General features: G+C 50.7%; 4 protein-coding genes and 1 non-coding gene across 5 annotated transcripts; 2 read left to right on the forward strand and 3 right to left on the reverse strand.

Annotated features, from left to right (window-relative positions):
- Window positions 1–2,091: 2,091 nt before the first annotated feature.
- On the forward strand, window positions 2,092–5,331 carry F5J12DRAFT_907171 (general substrate transporter; the record flags this gene model as incomplete). The annotated part of the gene is made up of 17 exons (XM_051748888.1): window positions 2,092–2,165; window positions 2,292–2,455; window positions 2,594–2,693; window positions 2,770–2,837; window positions 2,922–3,050; window positions 3,110–3,115; window positions 3,178–3,305; window positions 3,375–3,449; window positions 3,482–3,527; window positions 3,587–3,737; window positions 3,876–3,901; window positions 3,965–4,011; window positions 4,080–4,143; window positions 4,228–4,341; window positions 4,474–4,519; window positions 4,637–4,787; window positions 5,245–5,331. The coding sequence occupies 17 exons, from the start codon at window positions 2,092–2,094 to the stop codon at window positions 5,329–5,331; spliced, it is 1,476 nt and encodes a 491-aa protein (XP_051596266.1).
- Window positions 5,332–5,470: 139 nt separating this feature from the next.
- Window positions 5,471–7,752, reverse strand: F5J12DRAFT_401210 (uncharacterized protein). Its single transcript, XM_051739247.1, has 5 exons — window positions 7,650–7,752; window positions 7,405–7,581; window positions 7,197–7,324; window positions 6,437–7,129; window positions 5,471–6,281 (listed from the first exon to the last, which is right to left on the reverse strand). The coding sequence occupies exons 3-5, from the start codon at window positions 7,317–7,319 to the stop codon at window positions 5,568–5,570; spliced, it is 1,530 nt and encodes a 509-aa protein (XP_051596267.1). The 5' UTR covers window positions 7,320–7,324; window positions 7,405–7,581; window positions 7,650–7,752; the 3' UTR covers window positions 5,471–5,567.
- A 4,425-nt stretch (window positions 7,753–12,177) lies between these two features.
- F5J12DRAFT_896471 (uncharacterized protein) lies at window positions 12,178–14,498 on the reverse strand (the record flags this gene model as incomplete). The annotated part of the gene is made up of 7 exons (XM_051747943.1): window positions 12,178–12,618; window positions 12,699–12,794; window positions 12,851–13,255; window positions 13,308–13,585; window positions 13,644–13,855; window positions 13,905–14,374; window positions 14,430–14,498. The coding sequence occupies 7 exons, from the start codon at window positions 14,496–14,498 to the stop codon at window positions 12,178–12,180; spliced, it is 1,971 nt and encodes a 656-aa protein (XP_051596268.1).
- Window positions 14,499–15,195: 697 nt separating this feature from the next.
- On the reverse strand, window positions 15,196–17,721 carry F5J12DRAFT_855466 (uncharacterized protein; the record flags this gene model as incomplete). Its single annotated transcript, XM_051746679.1, has 4 exons — window positions 15,196–15,760; window positions 15,814–16,012; window positions 16,087–16,669; window positions 16,734–17,721. Coding segments are annotated over 4 exons (2,313 nt in total), but the record flags the coding sequence as incomplete, so codon positions are not given.
- Window positions 17,722–17,962: 241 nt separating this feature from the next.
- F5J12DRAFT_t179 lies at window positions 17,963–18,041 on the forward strand. Its single transcript has one exon. It is a non-coding gene; the product is annotated as a tRNA-Gln (tRNA).
- Window positions 18,042–19,482: the final 1,441 nt, after the last annotated feature.

Below are 19,482 nucleotides of genomic sequence, written 5' to 3' on the forward strand. Positions count from 1 at the left end.
GACAGCCTGTTCTTCTTTCTTTGCCACCTTTGCCCGTCAAATATAGTTATGTGCATACTCAAGCTAAATAGCGATGTCATTACACCTGCCGGCTGCCCCTACTCCGAGTATTGCCTTCACACCCGCTGAGGAAGAATGAAATGTTTTGTGACTCGTATTTTGATCGCGAGAACTGAGCTCGGTGGTGGTTAACTCCAAATTTATTATGGTGGTATCACGTCCACGCAATTATTTCAGACAAGTACGGCCTACAGGATGGATAGTAGCTGCAGCATAGGACAATGAAAGATGAAAAGGAACTCGTCAACGGTCACTACAACCTTGCAACCATCTCTAACAGCGGAACAGCCCTCCCTAATAGTGAGCATCCACTCCTCATCAAATCCGACCTTCCTCGTCAGTCTCTCGCCACACTGAGCACATGTCTATCCTGCGCAAACGCCAGATAAGCTATTACCACTGCCATAATGTCAGCCTTCCTTCCCCTCGGGGCGACGACCACCAATCTCGCGGCGGAAAACCACCTGGGGAACTGGGATTTCATATTCGTTGAGGGGCATCGCGAGTGCTATCCAATCGCGTGCTGCAGGAGCTGGCAAGGGGAGAGAAGCATGTACTTTTCAGTGGCTTGAGGGAGCGCAGGAACGGCAAGATGAAGTTTGCGCAATTCGCGACTAGACCAAGTCAATTCTTCCGACCAACTACCAGTGTTCACGCTTCCGCCGGCTCGGCTTGATCCTGGGGAAACCACAGTAATTTGTAGGATATGGGTGAAATGGTGGTTTGCGAAGGTGCGCAGGGCAGCGGTTCGTCGGCGTTGTCTGCATAAGCGACGTACAAATCGTCTTCAACTAGATCCAGATGGCTCTTTTCGCTGGAGGACTGCCGTGGGACGAAAGGAGGGTTCGAGGGAATCTCTGACAGAGAAGAAGAGGCAGTACTATAGTGAGACTCCATATCCGAGTCCGAGTCCACCAACTCAAAGTCGTAGTCTTCTTCGTCAGACAACCACTCGGAAGCGACAGAGTTCGGAGTTGGCGGGAGAAGAGGGGTGTACTTTGTAATGAATTTTCGGTAAGCATTGGCATAGAGCGGACGCTCCTGGAGAGTGGTTCGAACGGTCAAGGTGATCTTGCGGCGCTCCCGTAAGGACAGACCGTGTTGGGGGCAGGGTAACATGGTCAATTCACCAGGGGTTGACGACACGGCGGGATGCATCTTAGGTCGTGAGTAGAATATCGTTAATTGAGTTCACTTCCAAACGGTGTTTTTGCGTCTTCCGTCAAGGAGGAGCAAGCGGTTGTGTATGAGAGTGAAATGAAACTAGTACGAGACTTAAGGATGTCGAGTCGCAGACCCGACAAGAAGAATTAAAAGGATGAAGGCAATGATGAGGGAAAGGAGGGAGATGCTGACCTCTATATGTATTGTAGAAGGGAATGGGTCCGCCACCTTGCCACGAAGTGGAACACGGTGGAAAGTGGTCAATGACTTTCAACGATGACCCATTTGGTGGTCATCTCCACGCCAGCCCGTTACCAAAGCCACTGGCGGAGGAGTGGTATCCGATAATTGTCACAGTGTGGAAAGGTGGATAACAATGGTTCTCGTAGACAACGGCTTTGACTTAAAAGCGTCTCAATCAGCCTTTCACATCAATATCAATGAGACGTGTCACTGAACTCACCGTGTCATTGTCCACGTCCAGGCCCCTAATAGTGCGTGCGTCCCAATCCGAAATTTAGGCCTGCAGCGCACCGCTGTCAATGTTCAGCTTGCCTTGCGACATATCTTAATCTTCATTTTGTCGAATAACGCTACGTCGTGCGCGTCTAGGAGTGGTCATTGCAAGATGAATAGTGCCACCATTGGTACTGCAAGAACGACCTGGATCGTTCAATCTCGTAGCATCAATAATGCACGCCACTACCTCCCACCCCCTTTTAATTCCTTGAGTCACCGCAGAGAATCGTACTCCGTACCCTCCGTGGGAGTCGGGGAGAATCGACAGTTTGCACTGCCACCGGCCATAGCACTCCTCACCACATACATACATCATTGGGCATGGTCAGACCACAGTTTAAAACCTGAATGAGACATCGAACTAACTCATTATCAGGCAACAGGTGCCTACCGGCTTCTCACAGGACATCCGCACGACGATAGTGTGTGCTCTCTGACCCTCTCTGACCGTCAAGGCCGGCGAGTAGGGGACGGATACACAATCAAAACACCTCACGGCGGTACACTCACAGTCTACTCTTCTTCCCCTCTCACCGAGAATCCACCAGTACTTACACATACTCTTATGCCTACGGTCCAACTGGTGTTTCCGGCCTCTTCAGCAACCGATATGCTGCAGGCTGTGCGATATTCGCCTCCGTAGGAGGCCTCTCATTCGGATACGATCAGGGCGTGATAGCGAATGTACTCGTCATGAAAGATTTGTTTCAAGGTGGCCTGTTGGACCATGGGAGAAGGGCATCATGAGTGAGTGTGCATGTGCTCCTAGTGGAGACATCCCATCTTTTGTCTCGTGCGTGAACGAATGCGTTGACGCGGTGTGTGGCGTTATCTTCATCTTTCTTCTCAGCTGCTGTGCTTGAGCTCGGCGCACTTTTCGGAGCACTTCTGGCGGGTGTGTCGGCGGATAAATTCTCAAGAAGACGTTCTATATTCCTTGCTTCCCGTAGGTCCCGCCTCACCACCTTGCCCGTAAGTCGTGAGCAATAACCCATACGAAACGCCACCCAGTGGTCTTCTGCTTAGGGTCAGGTTTCAAGCAGGTGCACAGTCCCTCAATCACCTCATCCTCGGCCGCGCCATCGGTGGCGTAGGTGTCGGCGCCTAAGGTAAGTTATGCACATGAGTCACATATTTATCCCCGATTCCGACACCTGAACACCCACCCGGAACGTTAGTATGCTATCCCCTCTACATCGCTGAAATAAGTTCTCCCGAACTCCGCGGTTCTCTTATGGCTCTGGAGCAGCTCGCTATTGTGCTTGGCGTTGTATTTGGCTTTTGGTTCGGCTTTCTTACACGAAATGGTATGTGCCTTGGACGCTGTCCTAGACCGCATGTGAATTCCGCATTATACATTGTGCAGTGCAAGGTTCGGCCTCCTGGCGCATTCCCCTTGCATTGCAGTTCTTGCCAGGCATTTCCCTCTGCTAGGGTGCTTCCTTCTCCCACCCTCCCCGCGCTTCTTAGTTCTCAAAGGAAGGCTGGACGATGCTATGCAGTCACTTTCTAGGCTTAGATTACGTACGGCCGCGGAGGCCCCGTATGATCCGTTACTCCAGGTGAGGTTCTCTGAGCTTTGCCCTGGCGACTCTGACGCCGAAGCTTGGCCGTGGACTTACTATATTTAGCTGGAGTTCTTAGAGATGCAGGTAGACGTTGCCCTCGAAACGCAGTGCTTGGGTACGAATGACAGAGAAGGGTTTGTGAAAAGCTGGAAAAGGCTTTCCACCGGGAGTACTTCGATCGGACGCTTTTGGGGATCATGATCATGTTCTTTCAGCGTACGTCATCCACATGCCTAGACGGTATTTGTGGGCCCGTCACCACCTACTCTTCGCAGAATGGAGCGGGATTAATGCTTTACTCTATTACGGCCCAACGCTGGTCAGAAGTATCGGTTTCGAGGGTGATTTAGTGACGTTGCTTGTATCAGGCGGTATCGGGATCGTACAATTCCTGGCCGTGATACCTGCAATTCTATACCTGGATAGGTGGGTGAGGTTTCTTTTTTCCCTGTCTTCTTTGCTTTTGGGACATTGAGGGCTGATATAATTGAATATCCGCAATACATCCGCTGTGCAATGTTCCTTACCATCTTGTACATACTCTCCTTGGTGGTGACGGATGAGCGCAGGTCGTAAGCCTTTGCTGAGAGGTGCGTGTTTTCTTCCCTGAGTGGTCGTACGTATTGTTGAATTTATCATGACATTCTGAGCAGGTGGCAGCGCGCTAATGACCTTGTCTCATATCGTTATCGCTATACTCGTGCGTCGTTCCTGTGTCTTGCTTCCTGCTTAGCTATTAACGGAATGTGCTTTGATGGGTGGCGATAGATCTATCATTACGAAGGGAACTGGCCTGCGCATTCGTCTGCTGCGTGGGTGGCTATTATGTACGGTCCTAGCCTTCTTCGTATTCCCCCGCCGTCGCTGGCCCTGAACGACTTCTCCGCGTCATAGATCCATATACACCTTCACGCAGCGTACGGAGTGAGCTTTGGCCCCATCGGTTGGGTACTCCCGAGTGAGGTGTTCCCACTTTCAATGAGGAGCAAGGGCGTGTCGCTGGCCACGGCCTCGAACTGGGTTAATAACTGTGGGTATTTTCATGATGGAGACTATATTTTGTGTCCGAGCATTGATGTGCTTTCGACGTTTTTGACGCCAACGCCGACTTTCGTTATCTCGACCTGGCCAAATGACATTCGTAATTGACGCGTTACGGCAGTTCTGATCGGACTTATCACTCCGCCAATGATTCAGTCATCTGCCGCGTACGTTATCGGCGTCTCTCTTTTTCCCACTCGACTTTTTCACCCCAAAGCTAATATTCCGTACTTATGCCGTGACTGACTTCGGTTGCCCCAACGACGCGAAACACGCGACCACAGAACAACCTTTCTTCTCTTCGGAACAGCATGTTTTGCGGCACACTTTTGGAGCACGTACCTCGTCCCCGAAACTGCAGGCATCTCGCTCGAGGAAATGGATGCCGTGTTTGGAACGACGGCAGGAAAAGATGATGGAAGGGTGAAAGTAGAAGTGAGTACCTCTTGTCTTTTTTTCTTTGGTCTCGGCTCTGGCGCGAGCATTCGCGAGAGAATACCAAGGGTCGAGTACACCAAACTTTTTCGATAGAGAAACTTGAAGCTTATGGGGATCATGCTTCTCAGCTCGAACAGGACTTCGGCATACACAATCTCGTTAGGGGTCTCGTGAACAGGTCCGACTAAGTTCTTGACTAACTATCCTTGTCGCAACCGAGCTCGGCAAGGACTGCCCTCGATGGTCCACCTGACCTTTCACTCGCGGCCGTTAGTATGTATGGACAAAGTTTGGTTCGCTTTAATAGCGTGATCAACCCATCCCGCATCGACCTAAACGCGAGTTAGGATGAATAGACGGAAAGAGCAGAGGAGCGAGGCAGATGTAGATCCACACGTACTCGGTGCTAGCCATACATATTTCATATCTTGATTGAATTGATGTCAATGAGTAGCTTCAAGATCATCGTGCCATCAGCGTCGCCAGATGCCTTTCCAACGACTATGATTTTGGGGTATCTACTATGGCGAAGGCGGAATAAGGTCAACTGTACCGTAGGAAGAGAAATTAGGTAGTACAACATAATACTGGCACCGTACAGTTTCCTGAGCAAGAGAGGGAGCGGAGAAAAGATGTGGGAGAGAGCGACTGCTTACGATATCAATCAAATAAATAAATAAAAAAGAGCGACAGGAACCCAAGACGGGTAATTAGTATGCCGAGACTATTTTGGCGGACGCAGCCCCAAACCCCCAGGAGTAACAAATAAACCACAAACTACACCGCAGACTTTACTCTCTTGCGCCCCGTTAACGTAGAGTATGCACTCGAAATCTTGCGGAGAGTTTTACCAGGAGATTTTGGTGTACCGGGCATGTGTAGATAATCCACCGCATCAGACATGGCAAATCGAGGCGGAGGTAGGGGAGGCGCCGAAGGGGGAGATGTATAGTAACCAGAAGTAGGGAACGTAGGGATAGGAATGGGCATCGTGTGCACGTGTGTCGTACTCATGTTCATGTTGGTTGCTCCGGCGATCGCGTTCGCCACGTGAGGAGGTAAAGGAACTGGATTAGATATCGCAGGGCGCTGTTTCTTAGACTTTCTACCTCCTGGCCCCTGAGAGTGCGACCTAGAAGACCCAGAGGACGAAGGTGAATGGGATGGTGACGGCGGCGGAGACGGCATTTGTGTGTGAATCCGTGATTGGGGATGAATTTTCTTCCGGTTCACATCCCGCGAAGCTGACGTAGTGCGATCCCGCCTCTCCTTCTTCTCTCGATCACGCGAAACGGGAAAGTAGTGGACCGACTCGTTCGGGTTTGAGTAGAGTATCCTCGCTTCCGAGGCCGCAAGAACGTCGGGACGGTCCCCTTTGCCCGCCATCAACCCGTTGGCCGTCGGTGATAATGGCACCGGGGATGGCACAGATGACGTTAACACAAGGTCAATATGATGTGCTTCATACGCGGAATGAGCGAGTTTAAGGGGCTATTAATATTAAGAAATAAAACATCCCAGTCAGTTGAAAGCCGCGGAAGATGGAGAAGGGGGGGCACGAGGGAAAAGGAAATTGAACCCAGAAAACCAAGTTCTTAGGAACAGAAGCATCCGACCGATCCAAAAAGAGTGATCGAGAATCTCACCATTTTTTTCTCGTGACGAAGCGGTAACGGGGCGGCATCCACAACCTTTTTCTTCGGCACCGTGTCCAGACTCATCATTTCCTCACTGTCCGCTGAAGACAGTGAGGATGACAACGGCGCTGCGGGCACCGATGGTACGGTGGTCTGTACTGGTGGCGGACGTATCACCGGTTTCGGTTGTGGTGGCAGCAGACGGGGAGACGGAGGGACGTAAACATCCCGACATCCCTTCCTGGGGCTCTTCTTGATCGTGTCCATCCGTTTCTCTTCCGCTGCATCGACGTTTACGCCCATATCCACGATATCAACGTCCAGCTCAGCAGCTTCTTGCTGATGATACCAGACTTGGTCATCCTGCACAGCAGTGGCCCAACAAATGTCTGAGAAACAATCTGTCGGTGAACGAAGGAGTTGTTCATCCAGGGCGTCGAGACAACTGGTATCGAAACCGGCATCGCGCAGTGCACTGTCGATTGCGATGAAGGAAGGGGATATCGGTGACTGGGGTGTGGAGAGCTTGTCCGTGCGATCGACAAGGTTTTCTTCCATATTTCCATCGCACCGGTAAGGCGCAACGGATGGCTTATCAGCTGGTGCACCGGAATCCCCACTCCTCCAAATGCCCTCCAGTGGGGAAGGTCGTGGGCGTGGATTGGGCCGAAATTCGTCACCCATGACGCAGAATGCGTTGAGCTGTTATCATTTCGTTAGTATGCAGCGACTTCGATAAGGTAAGTGCGAAGGCGAGAGACGGGCGTACCGGAGAGTCGAGAACGAGGTCATCTATACCGGGAATAGATTTTGGCATGAAGGTATATGTACGTGCGTACTTATCGCGAGGAGTACATCTATCGACGGAGAACTTCGTCTCGGCCAAGTTCATCGCTCCTACAGCTTGGACGTTAGAGAAGGAGAGGGGAGGGAAAGGGCTGTCCCTGAAACGGTGCAGGCGAATTTAATATACGCACAGAAGACCCGAATTGACGGGTGTCCGAGACGAGTCCCCCAAGGTGGTGTGGGAGCACTGGCCGTAAAGTTGACGGCATGATAAGGGATGGCTGCCTGTGTCACCGAAATAAAGCGTAATAACCGCCGCGTCTTCCTAACCCACAAACGTGCTCGGTAATAAGTCCCGGTCTAATACGCTTAGGCCAATCAGACAGAGAGAACCACTCAGGTCATAATCATAAATGGCAAACGTGAACATACTTACATAATCTCACTGTGTCACCAAGAAGTGCTCACCTGTCGCTACTGAGAACACTCCTCGTGCCTTTCGTCGACCCTGAAACAATTAAATACATTTCAGAGAAGCAGCAACGATAGAAAAGCTTCTTGCGTTGCCTGTTTCAATGGCTGCAAGCCTACTGTGGCAGCAAGGAGCGGCAAACTTTGTCTCTTGCAATAGTCCTGGAATTATGCTGAACCTCCTAGATAATTGCAAATTTACATTGCAGTGGGACTCACCTGAGGCTTTGTATGAGATCTGAAACCGATCAGTGCCACTGAGTCACTGATCTTGTTGCATCTGATCCAAGATGACCACCAACGAGCACCGAGAGACGGGATTTGGCCCTACTACATAATAATAATACGGAAGGAACCACCCACGAAATGCATTCTACGGTTCCGTTGTTACCCTGAATGAAGAGAACACCGAGAACCGGTCGCTAACTGTCAAAAGTCGTTCACCGTAGCGGTCACGCTCCACTCGTGGGTAGGCGGAGTCTGCAGGCAACAAGCCTTGGCTCAATGCGTCCCCCGGTACATACCCCGAACTCTGTCTCTTGTCCGGTCCCTTTGTCCTATCCTTCGTAACTACTCTGTTCTCTGAATCCATTATGATTCAAGATAGCGGCGCAAGGAACTTACTATAACAAGCCCACATATTGGACCCGAATAGTTACCACGACGGAAAAAGAAAGTATTGCCATCGGAATATGGACAAGGGCCGGGCTCGGAACGATCTCAAGTTCTTATTGGAATTGAATCTGTGTTTGGTCTGTGTGCTAATAGTCGCAACTTACTTGCAACTTACTGTATCAAGTCGCGGCGGGGCTGCACTCGCACCTTACAACCGGTAGCTGGAGACACTGCCTATGCCAGCATATCATGCGTGGAGGGCACCACAATCATATTGGATCACATGCGTAAACTAGGAAATGGGATAATAGGTATGTAGAAATGCCGACATACGTGTACCAGAATGTGTATAATAATGATAAAAACAAGTTTGCAATGCAGCCGCAACCTTACCGGCCTTCAAAAAACGTAGGTTGCAATGTTCCCGGACCGACTCTGCACAGCAGGTGGCCAATACTTTCCACCGCAAAGATTATCCCGTCATCTACAACTAAGGTCAACAAGGTTAGAGTAGGCAATGGGGGCCGAATCACACGCCGACATGGCCCTACCAAGAATCGCAGCCAATTGGCATACACAGCATCCATTCGGCGGGCGTCAGACCCGCCGCAGATAGGCTGTGTCGTTCCGTATGTCAACGTATGGCAACCAGGTCGCCGAGCACAAATTGCGTGATAGACTTGAACACTGCAATGGTACGGCAGTCATGAAACAGAATCCGAGTCGAGGGCGCACAAGGCATGTCTTGTTCCAATTAACACCATTTAGGTTACTGTGATCAGTAACTGGTTGTACTACAGAGGTTAAGTTTGCAATGTGGCACATCAATCAATGATCCTGAACGTTGAATTTTGATTTTGCCATGCCATCCATGATCGGTGTCGTGGGCAACCCGCCGCCTGTTTCACGTCCACGTATAGACAGTGGGATGTCAGGTGGTCGTGATCTAGTCATCCAGGAAAGTCGGAAATTTGGACACCCTTGTGAGTGTGTAAGGCGGCCGCCTAGTTGGATCACTTCTGTGGATATTGAAACTTCTCCGTTGCCCGTGTCGATTTGATGTTGTTGGACCCAGTGCGGTGTTGGGCATCACTTGCTCCCAAGAGGCTACAATATCTAGGGAATACAAAACATACCTGACCTATCTTTCTTGTCGGTGAACCTTACCGAAATCTGTTCCCCATGACACCCATCAGTGGCTCCCGAAACTGTGGACATGAATTGCCATGTGTCCGGACTGCGCACCCTTAACAAACAATGTGAGAACCTCTCCCCTCATTGGAGGCCACCTACTGAACGGTAAGTTGTGCTCATAACATCATTGTTATCTTCAGCGGATCACGAATTGGACGAGTGGCGTTGTTTATGGTAGGGAATTTCAGGCCCTGCAGTTCTGCGTAGTTAAGGTTACACAGAATCATTTAATCACCTGCCGTATGGTAGTCGACCATGATGATATCCGTGGTGTTCGCCGGCGGATCATCTGTCTTTCCTACGTGCACAAAATCGTCCGCTTTCAAACTAGAATACAGTTTCGAAGTGTTCCGGTAAGGGGAATGTCATGTCGTACCGCAAAACCATCCTCGACAATGGGTAATAGCTTTCCTTGTGTCTGAACCAGGTTGTAGGTTCTTCCACTTAGTATGACATCAACTCTTCCTTTTGTCAGCTCCAGGAGGTAGTCGCTTACTTGACCGAATGACGCTCCACAGGCTACCGCACCGTGCAAACAACATTCGGCTGGACAAGTTGGAAACTATGTATCTCGCAGGAATGCACGAGGCATCATCAATGAAGATATCGTGAAAACGAAAAGTACGATGCAAATTCCTGTGTAGAGGAATGTTCGAATGGGAGATCTGTTGGATCGATGGACAGGTGTTAGCCAATTTTCACTAGGACTGAAACCTTGTAATAGGGAGGGCCCGCATTTGCGATTGCGTTCCGTAACACGACTGTAAAGTGGAAGTTGTCACAACACGGGATTCCGTTCGGTAGGATCAATACATGCACATTCCGGGGACAGAGGTGATGTCCTGCACGGAACAGATGTTTCATCCTACAACAAGGGAGAAAGTTTGTAGAAACTGGCTTATCTTGAACGTTGTCGAGTCATTTACGATAACTGCACCTCCCTACTTTCTCCGAGATGATATGATTGCGCCCCCACGCAAATAGGCGTTGCTTTGTGGTAGTTGCGGCGGCCTGTCGCAAGGAGCAGTAGTATCACAGATAAGAGCTATGAAGTTTCCTTGTTCGATGGAAACGAGCGTACGAGGGCACATTCCTGATTGGCGAAACCCTCAAGGGAATACCAGGTAATTGACGTTCTTCGAGCTGTCCGCTTGAGCTGTTTTCGCAAAGGGGCCAAGTCGAACGAAATTCCATGCGCGTGAATGGGTGAAAAAGCAATAGATCAAGCCCCCCATCGATTCCAACAGTTCCGCAACTCCGGTACCTATCGGAGCCAGGAAAATTGTGGACGATGTCAGTGAAGGAACCAATAGTATGAATTCTATTCCTTCAAGTTTATCGTATCCGACTCGCGATGCCATCTGAAGCTCAACTCAAGAGTAGGATGTTCCGCAATAGACGGAACTCACGGTGAAGTGTATACATATACCATTGCTGGTTGGGTAGCTTGATTTTCCATTGGTTTTATTCTGGTTTTGGGCTTTGTGGTGGCTTAACGACTCTGTCCTGTTGGACTTGGCGGAGAACAGCTCGCAAGCGCAATGTTACAATACCAGAAATTTCGTAGTAGCGCAAAAAGCTCTCAGCTAGTACGAGAAGTCCAAGGACCCGCAAGTACAAGTGGTCACTTCCGTACTTCTCGACACAGTTCGCCCAGTACACAGCAGCAATGCAAAAACGTGTGCTCCTCGAACGAGTGGACACGCGTTCGCGGGCGAGCGTCCAGTTAAATCAGTGTACAATCGATAAGTATCCACTGTTCGGTTGTGAGCTCGAACCCGTAAGTCAGCATGGAGATACAAACCTGTATTGTACCCAAAGGTTGGACGACAGCGAGGATTCTACAACCGTCCATTGTCACATGCGAGCAAGAGATTGTCTCCGCAAGAGAAGTTATATGCAGCGCATGTAATGTATCGGACAGGAAGGAGATCGCTAACTGCATAAGCTAAAGAACTGAGGAAGAAAAAAAGGGAAGGGCAATGTCACAAAGACGTAAGGTAATAACGTAGGTCAAAGCGGTGAAAAGTAGAACTTTAGGTAACGCGTTTGAAATGAAGACAAGAAGAAGCATTTACAATGAAAAGGAAAAGAGAGTTGATGTGCACAACCAATAGCCCCAATGTTACTTACACGTCGACAGCGTACCACTTCACAACTGCGTCGCCGGTTGCGCGGACACACATGCAGTCGAAGGGTAGAAAGTGAAATGAGGTAGTACTGTTGTGCCGGCAAGGAACCCGAAACCTTCATCCTCATCCCGACTGGAGGCCAACAACACCTTCCTTTCTATACTTTCGGCAGTTTGGGATCTCGTGATGGTTCGATATGTGCACGAGGAGCGAGAGGAGGGACCAGAACAGTGAGAGACAGACGTATATGCACAAGGATGGCGACAGATAGAAAGACAGACATGAGACAGACTGGGGTATCACGATTCGATCAAAACAACGTCCTAAGAGACAGAGAGGCAGACCAGAGAGACTTCTAGAAGAGCAATTGATCCACGCCAGGAACGCGAAGACGATACAACAGGGCGGAGCGAACGAGTTGGACGGTCGGTCGAGACCACGGAGAAGCAAGGATCAGCACATTCCGAAAGGCGGAAAATTCGTCAGGTTTGGTTGCCAGTCTTCATCAGCATCATTCAGTTACTGCCATTCACACTTTCGTGCTCAGCATCGCTAGGACGCAACTCCGTTTTCCTCTGGCTGTTCACCATCAGCCAGCATCCTCGGCTCCTTCTGCCTCTTCAGTATCTCCACCTCCACTGTGCGCCGCAGCAGCAGTATTCCCGCTTGCTGACCGCCGCGAACCACCACCATGAGGACCTGATCGCGGTGGGTTTGCACACCGATCTTTGCCATGGGCGATGCGCAAGTTTGCGTAGTCGGGTTTGTTCTTAATTCCGTCGATCGCTTTGATCGCATTCGAGATGTTAGTGAAGTTGACGAATGCACAGTTCCTTTAGGGCGACGTCCATTAATATCCGTTCCATGATACAAATTCAACATGAAAACGCGTACTTCTCCTTGAGGAAATTGACGAAGTTCGATCTCGCCATACTCTCCAAAGTCACGCTTAAGCTTCTCCTCGCTGAAGACTTCGAAGTCCTCGATAGTTGCCTATGTACACATTCCGCGTCGCACCAGAGTGGACTGCAAGTGCAAGTGACGGGGGAAGTGGACCCGAATTCTTGCCCCACCCGATCTTGAGCCGCCGGTTGTTCAGCGTCAGTCCTTGGTAGGATGACACCTGGAAGAACGTAAACGCGGCCTGCAGGGTCCACAAATGTCACGAACTACAAGACGCAGTCGTCAGTCAAGTCGATGCGAATAAAAGGTGAGGCGTTCTCACCGCAATGTGCTTATCCTGCATATATCTCACGCTCTGTAACACGCCTCCACGAATCGCATTACACAAATCCTCCGTCGCAGTCTCAGGATGAATATTCCCCAAATACACCGTTCTGTTCATTCCCTGCATGCCCATTCCAGCAGCGCCGGCAGCAGCAAAGTTCATACCATCCGGAGCAAACGCAGCGTAAGGCGAGAACGAGCCACCGAATGGACTGGCTCCAAATGGGTTTGCCCCAGTACCGGGAGAGAGCGTGGCCGATTGCGCCACGAGAGATTGGGCTGCGGCGGCCTGTGCGGCCTGTGCTGCGGCTTGCTGGGATTTAGGAACATAAGCGCAGCGGTCTTTGCCATAGTTGATACGCTTCCCCGCCCAAGCAGGTTCGGTTGGAAGAGTATTGACAACCTGCCACAACCACTTGAGCAACCTCACCACGAGGGAGGATGTTTCCACGCACCTTGGTAGCGATAGCGATGCTCAGGAAGTGAACAAACCCGATGTTCTTGTCTCGGACAATCTTGACTTGATCGATGAGGCCAAACCGGCTCAAATCATCCCTGAGCTGTTCTTCCGTCATTTCCTCATCCAAGCCACCAAGATAAACGTTCCTGCTTGCGTTGCTCTGCTGAATTGCAAGTTGGACTTGAGCGCTGACGGGAGATGGTTTTCCCCAGCCGATTTTAAGCTCTTGTCCATGAAGAGAGAGCTTCTTGATCGTCGCATCCGCGTGGAAGGCTGCAGCAGTGGCAGCATCAAGGAAAGAAAGGAATACACAAGACTTTTCTGGCAGAACGCGGAATGGACTCGAGTGGGCCAAAGTGCACCAGATTTAAAAGTTCGTCAACAGAGGCCGTCGCAGGTAAATTTCCGACGTAAACAGTTCGTCCTATGAGAGCGTTAGGGGTGCCCGAGAGAGCCGCAGAGAGAGCAGCAGGGTGAGTAAGCCCCGGGGGTCGGTGGGATGTTGACGTTAAGTGACGGGAGACGTGGCTGTTGAGAGAAATTCTGCGAGGACCTTCAAAGTCGAGTTCTAGCACATTTGATGTACACTTACTTGTCCGAAGTTTCCTGATTGACTCGGATATCCAAAGCCGCCCAAGCATCCCAACACTTGGCAGGCCCATGCCCAGCATCCCAGTATCCAAACTGGCCAGCCTGACCCTGACCACCTGCCTGCTGCTGTTGCTGCTGCTGTGCGAAACCGCTGCTGGACATCGGGTGTGGGCTCATCTGTACTTGACCGTGTCCATTTACACCCATTCCCGTGTTGATCGTAAGGGAGGGAGTTGAAGTACAGTGCGTTAGATGTAAACGACGGAGAACCGGCGGGCTGAAAAGCAGGGTTGATTTATGGATGCTTGAGGACCATATCCATAGTTGACAAACGGGTCGCGGGTGGAAGGCGCTGCCGGAATTAGCGGTACCGCCCGTAGTCGTCGAAGAGAGACCACCAGTTCCATTGTATGAGGGTGGTGACCAACGGGCTTTTTTGGCATCAGGGCCTCCGACTGCATCCATAGACCTCTGTACCGGTTGCTTTTGTGAGTCACTGCACTAGATGCGAAGCCAGCCAACAGACCTTCATCATGTCGAGATCAAAGGCGTAAGAAGGGTAGTGAGTAGCGAAAGCTGTTTGAGCGTCGTCCATTGATGTGAATGGGGAGTGACGGGGTCCAAACGAGTGTGTGGTCGGAAGAGGAATGAAGGAAAGTGAATTGGCAACGGCGGAAACGTCGTTGGGAAAAGTTCAACGAATGATGGATAGTAAACCACAGGGCAACAAAAAAAAGGGTAAATGTTAGAGAAAGAGCGAACGCAAATGACAGGTGGGGTAGGGAGCGTGTGTGATATGGACGGATGCGCAAGTATAATCGAGCGTGCAAAAGGGCGTTTTTTTCGACGATCTCTTTGCAACGCCGTGTCTGATGTTCCAAACGAGTGTGATGGTGGTGGTGATGGTGGGGAAAGAAACGAAAGAAAAAAGAAAGAAAGAAAAAAAGCACGCACAACAAACGGGTAGAGTAGGGGGGTACGAGGAGAAGTGGTTCTGCTGTGCCGTATAGATAAAACTTTTTGTATAAACGACAAGGACAAGACCACGACGAGATCAAGACCGACGCCCTGTCAGACACAAAATGAAACTTAGTGCGACGAACTCGACGACGACACCTACGTTAATATACTTGACGACGGCGACGAGGTGGAACGGAAATGAAAGGGGAAAAAAAAATAAGGTAAGACTCGTCAACCAGCCAGTCGAGTGAGTGAAACTGGAAAAAAACAAACGAAACCGGAAACTATCTCGACTTTAGCCGGGCTGTCACTGGCAGTCTCACACATGCAGCCAAAAATTAAAATCTTTATTGTCTACGCGCACGGACCCTCGTCTATCATAGCACTACCTGAAGCTTCTCCCAGAGCCTCCCAGAGCATCTCCTCGTACTCTTCAGCACTTTCCATGTCCTCTTCGTCCAATGCCTCGTCTTCTCTCAGCTCTGCTTCCAGCGTCTCCTCATCTGTTTCACTCGACATCCAATCTGCATCCTCCTCATCCTCGCGGTCCGCAACACGATCCGCACGTCCCGCCGCTTCCCGCATGTATATCCTCGAAAAACAATCCAGCGGATGCAATCCTAGGGCGGGTGGCGGGCGGATGAACGGCATATGTATGTCTCTATGGGTGGATATCATAGGCACGGCCGGATCTTCATTTTCACATCCCTCTCCATCTCTGGACCTGGCGGAGAGGCCGTTGGAACTATTAGAATGATGAGTGGCATCAAATTCATTTTCAGCGTTGCTCGACTCGGCATCATTACGGGAGCAGAATTCGGTAAAGAACTCTTTATGACTTCTGTACCGAACGCTCAGCGTCTCGACCGCATGTTTGATGGCGCTTGCAGTGAGACTCTGCAAGCACCATTAGCATGCTGCCATACATTCACTGCATTGATAAAGTGTACCTGATCACTGGACCTCCACGCCAGGCTGCCCTTCTTGAGCCGGATCTGCCCTTCTTTCCATGCGATCGCACGGCATATGACATCTGTCACAAAAAATACCACGGCAGCTTGAAGGTGCTGAATCAGGGTTACGTCTATAGAAAAGGGTATCTCTTCTTCAACCTCATTAGGTGCTTTCATCGGCTGACGATGACCCATGCTCAAATGCGGTAAACAAACTTTATTCAAGCGTCAGAGAAGGTGAAATGTCAGAAAATACAAAACGATACGCACCCCATCAATCGTGCCAATGCGTTCAAATGTAACAAATCCACCCCCTGGGCACGGAGGTAAGCTGCATCGATATCAAGCTTACTGAATATCGACCTGAGCTTGGGTCGCAATGTCAAACCGCGTGTGAACCGCTTCGCCTTGGCGGGCCCTCCGTCGTCCGACTCGGCGTCCGACGTAGGCGCAGACGACTTCGGTGTCGTTCCTCGCCTTTTGACTTTGGTTTTAGGACCTGCCTTCAAGAGACCTAGGCCCACGCTCTGTCCGATGCCAGCGCTCTCAAATTCGGTCACGCCATAAGAAGCTGCCTCCTTTCCCTGCAATTTGGCCCGACGTCGTCGCATGTAGAGGCGTTTCTGGAGTCGGCGCCGTGATTTCGGAGAAAGAAGGTTGGGGTTTAATATAGCAAGGTCTTCGTTCACCGCTCGAACGCCACTCTGCATAAAATCAGCAGTATCTGGTCGAGTGGCATGTGCTACAGCGGCTTCGGTTAGTGGTGGACCACTCGAGGCCAAGAGGGATCGGTCAGTGGCCACTACGCTTCTGGTGGGGATGGATGACATCGTTGTAGTGATGTTGATTGGGACTGTGTTGTTCAATTATATGAGCCACCTGAAACGAGAAAGCGTAGTGATGAGATAGGGTGTTACCTCCAGAAATTGCCAACAGCTCCGGGTCAATGACGGCATTAGAAGGATCGCCAGCAATCGTTTCAGTCACATTCATTACGGTCTGCATTTCTCGTTCGCGGGCGGGATCGGGAGTGCTCTTCTCCCGAGTTGCAAGGGGCAGGCTCGCACTATCCTGGTTTTCTCTCTGGTTCTTTTCCATCCTCAACAATTCATCATCATCTTTGAGAATAGCATCCAGCGCGCTTAAATGAGCATCTCCGAGGCATGCCAAGTAATCTCCACGTTTCTCCAAGCAGAAGCGCTTTGCAGGAGGCTCATCTGAACTTACAGTTTGCACCTCGCTTGCAACGGTGGATCGATCTCCCTGTGTCCCGCCCACGTGTTCCGAATCGGCGCCCCCCTGTAACTGTGCATCGGCGTCTGAAGCGAATCTCTTTGCACCCCTCCGTCGACAACGAAGCTTAGCCTTAGCATCACCATCAATACGAGGTCTGTGGCGCGGACGCTTCTCCTTTGCCCTTCCTTTCTCCGCAACAAAGGAATTCCGATACCGTTCAAGCAAAGCGGAGTTTTCCCCTTGAACGATGTATGATGCGAGAGCCTCCTCTACCGCCACCCACGCATCCGAAACTTCGTATGCGGGCTCCAATTCCACGTCAGAACCGGAGTCTCCTTCGTCGAAATCGAGGTCCGACAGAGATTCGTCTCCGTTCTCTGCCATGTCTAGGAGCGTAGCACCTTCTTCAAGAGCTATGAGGTATGAGTCGACCTCCCAAACGGTTCGCGTCGGGACAGCCGCAGCGATCAGATCAGGTCGCCAACGCGAGTAGACGGAGAGTGCGCGGAAGAAAGCGTTTTTCTCAGCTGGCGTCCATGGTCTAGATGTGGCCGGTAATTTTCTAGTGCTGCTACATCTTGCTGCATTTCCGGTTGCCAAGCACGAGGACGACGCTCCGTCGTCTGCTACGTCATATTCTGTACCCACAGTGCCGAGTCCAAATTTTTTCCTGAGTCTCTTCCAAGTGCCCCAGAAAGGATTGAGCAGTTTCTGGTTGCATGATGCATAGTAGCGAAGCTTGGGCGCGCGTAATATGTAGGTAGCGGTGAGGTTCAATTGAATCAATTAGTAGTACGAAGGGCGTGACACTAGCGTGACAAAATTTTCTCGACAGGGGCTAATTTACCTAACCCGCTTCACAATTGCTTAGTAATGGCTTAGTATGGATGTTCGTGCGAGTTTATTCAACGGTTCTGTAGTGTAGCGGTTATCACTCGGGATTTTGAATACAATTTCCCGAAACCCAGGTTCGAACCCTGGCAGGACCTAATCCTTTTTATCATCGACAAGAAACGTTTTGCTTTCAGTATGAGAGGGGGCTCAGCGTAATGGACAACGATATTCGCCCTGTGTATGTTTCTCCTCACGGCGGAGCTGCGACTGGAGTCCAACTTTCCAAGTCACTCCTGATCTGTGCGAGATACTGCCACGCTCATTGTCGGACGTCGAGCCCTCAGGGCCTTGCGCACGTATGACCGAAGAACTTAGTGCTCAAGCGCTCAACTGCCAGACTCGGGCTACCCTGCTCCCGGCTCTCCGTGCCCGTCATGTTTCACGTGTCACAGTAGTTTCGGCGTTGTCTGACTGATACGGCGCCACATGGCCTCAGGATGATCAGGAAGTGTATCCCCGTGTCCCACGGCCGGTGCTCGTTGGAGTTGGCTGTCACCTCGTCCCCGTGAGCCCTGCCAGGGCTAACAAGTCTGGTCGTCCCACATCACCTGATATCTCATCCTGGTGCGACCTATGTGCCATCTAAGGGTGAACTGACGACATTACGTGATAACATACCTATTACCAGAAGGCATAATACAGATTTGGACCGCGTCTACAGGTTCATGCGTTTTCCCCGCGCTGTTATCGCCACAGAACATGCAAACATGCATGCAATGCTGTGCTGGCATCCCCACACCGCTCTGTTATTACGATAATCATGACCATCCGTCAGGGCCGTGCCGACAACCTGGGTCGGCAGCTGCCAAGATCCTCGGGGGTTTCAATCAGTACTTAGTTCAGGACACCAGGCTTGGAGACCTCGGAAGCCTCGCGGAGGGGCTTTGGTGTGGTGATGCGAATCAGAACTTACTGGAAATATGTCCCTAATGTCGGTCGTTTTGGAATTCATTCATATGTAAGAGTGTAACGGTTGCGGCCTCCCGGTTGCAACGAACCTTGTTGCGGGCAGGTCTACGCATACTACCTGCTGTAATGCCGCACCTTCTGTTTCATTGTCGGAAACTTAAAAGAATGCTTGTGTTGCGAGACGACTCACGTATGAGATTGTGCATGTCGCTGTACAGGGTGTGTATGTACCGCACGATCGACCGCCGCGCAGGCTCCGATATTAAGACTGGGGCATTTCATGTCTGCGGAATTCGGTTAAGCCGTATCATTGGAGGAAGCGAGAAACACCCCAGCAGCCTGGTCTCACTGTAGTCTACTACATCATCGTCTTTGACTTTTTGAGCCCTTTCGAAACGCCCATTTTGACTTGAAGAAGGGCAATCGAAGCCGAAGAAAGCTGTGAACGTTATCATCAAAAACGGGTTACAAAACGACCGAGAATGCAGGTGTCTTCTGTTCCATTTCCCCTCCTGCTACTGACTTGCAGAGACAAGTCGTTGCTGTTGCACAGACCCTGTCGCTTGTCGCAAGCAGCTGACGATAAGTTATTAGCGACCCACCTCCGGAACGGACATCCAACCGGCA

This window comes from Pisolithus orientalis, assembly GCF_024613125.1.
Source record: "Pisolithus orientalis strain OTSU chromosome Unknown F5J12scaffold_40, whole genome shotgun sequence".
NCBI classification, from domain to species: domain Eukaryota; kingdom Fungi; phylum Basidiomycota; class Agaricomycetes; order Boletales; family Pisolithaceae; genus Pisolithus; species Pisolithus orientalis.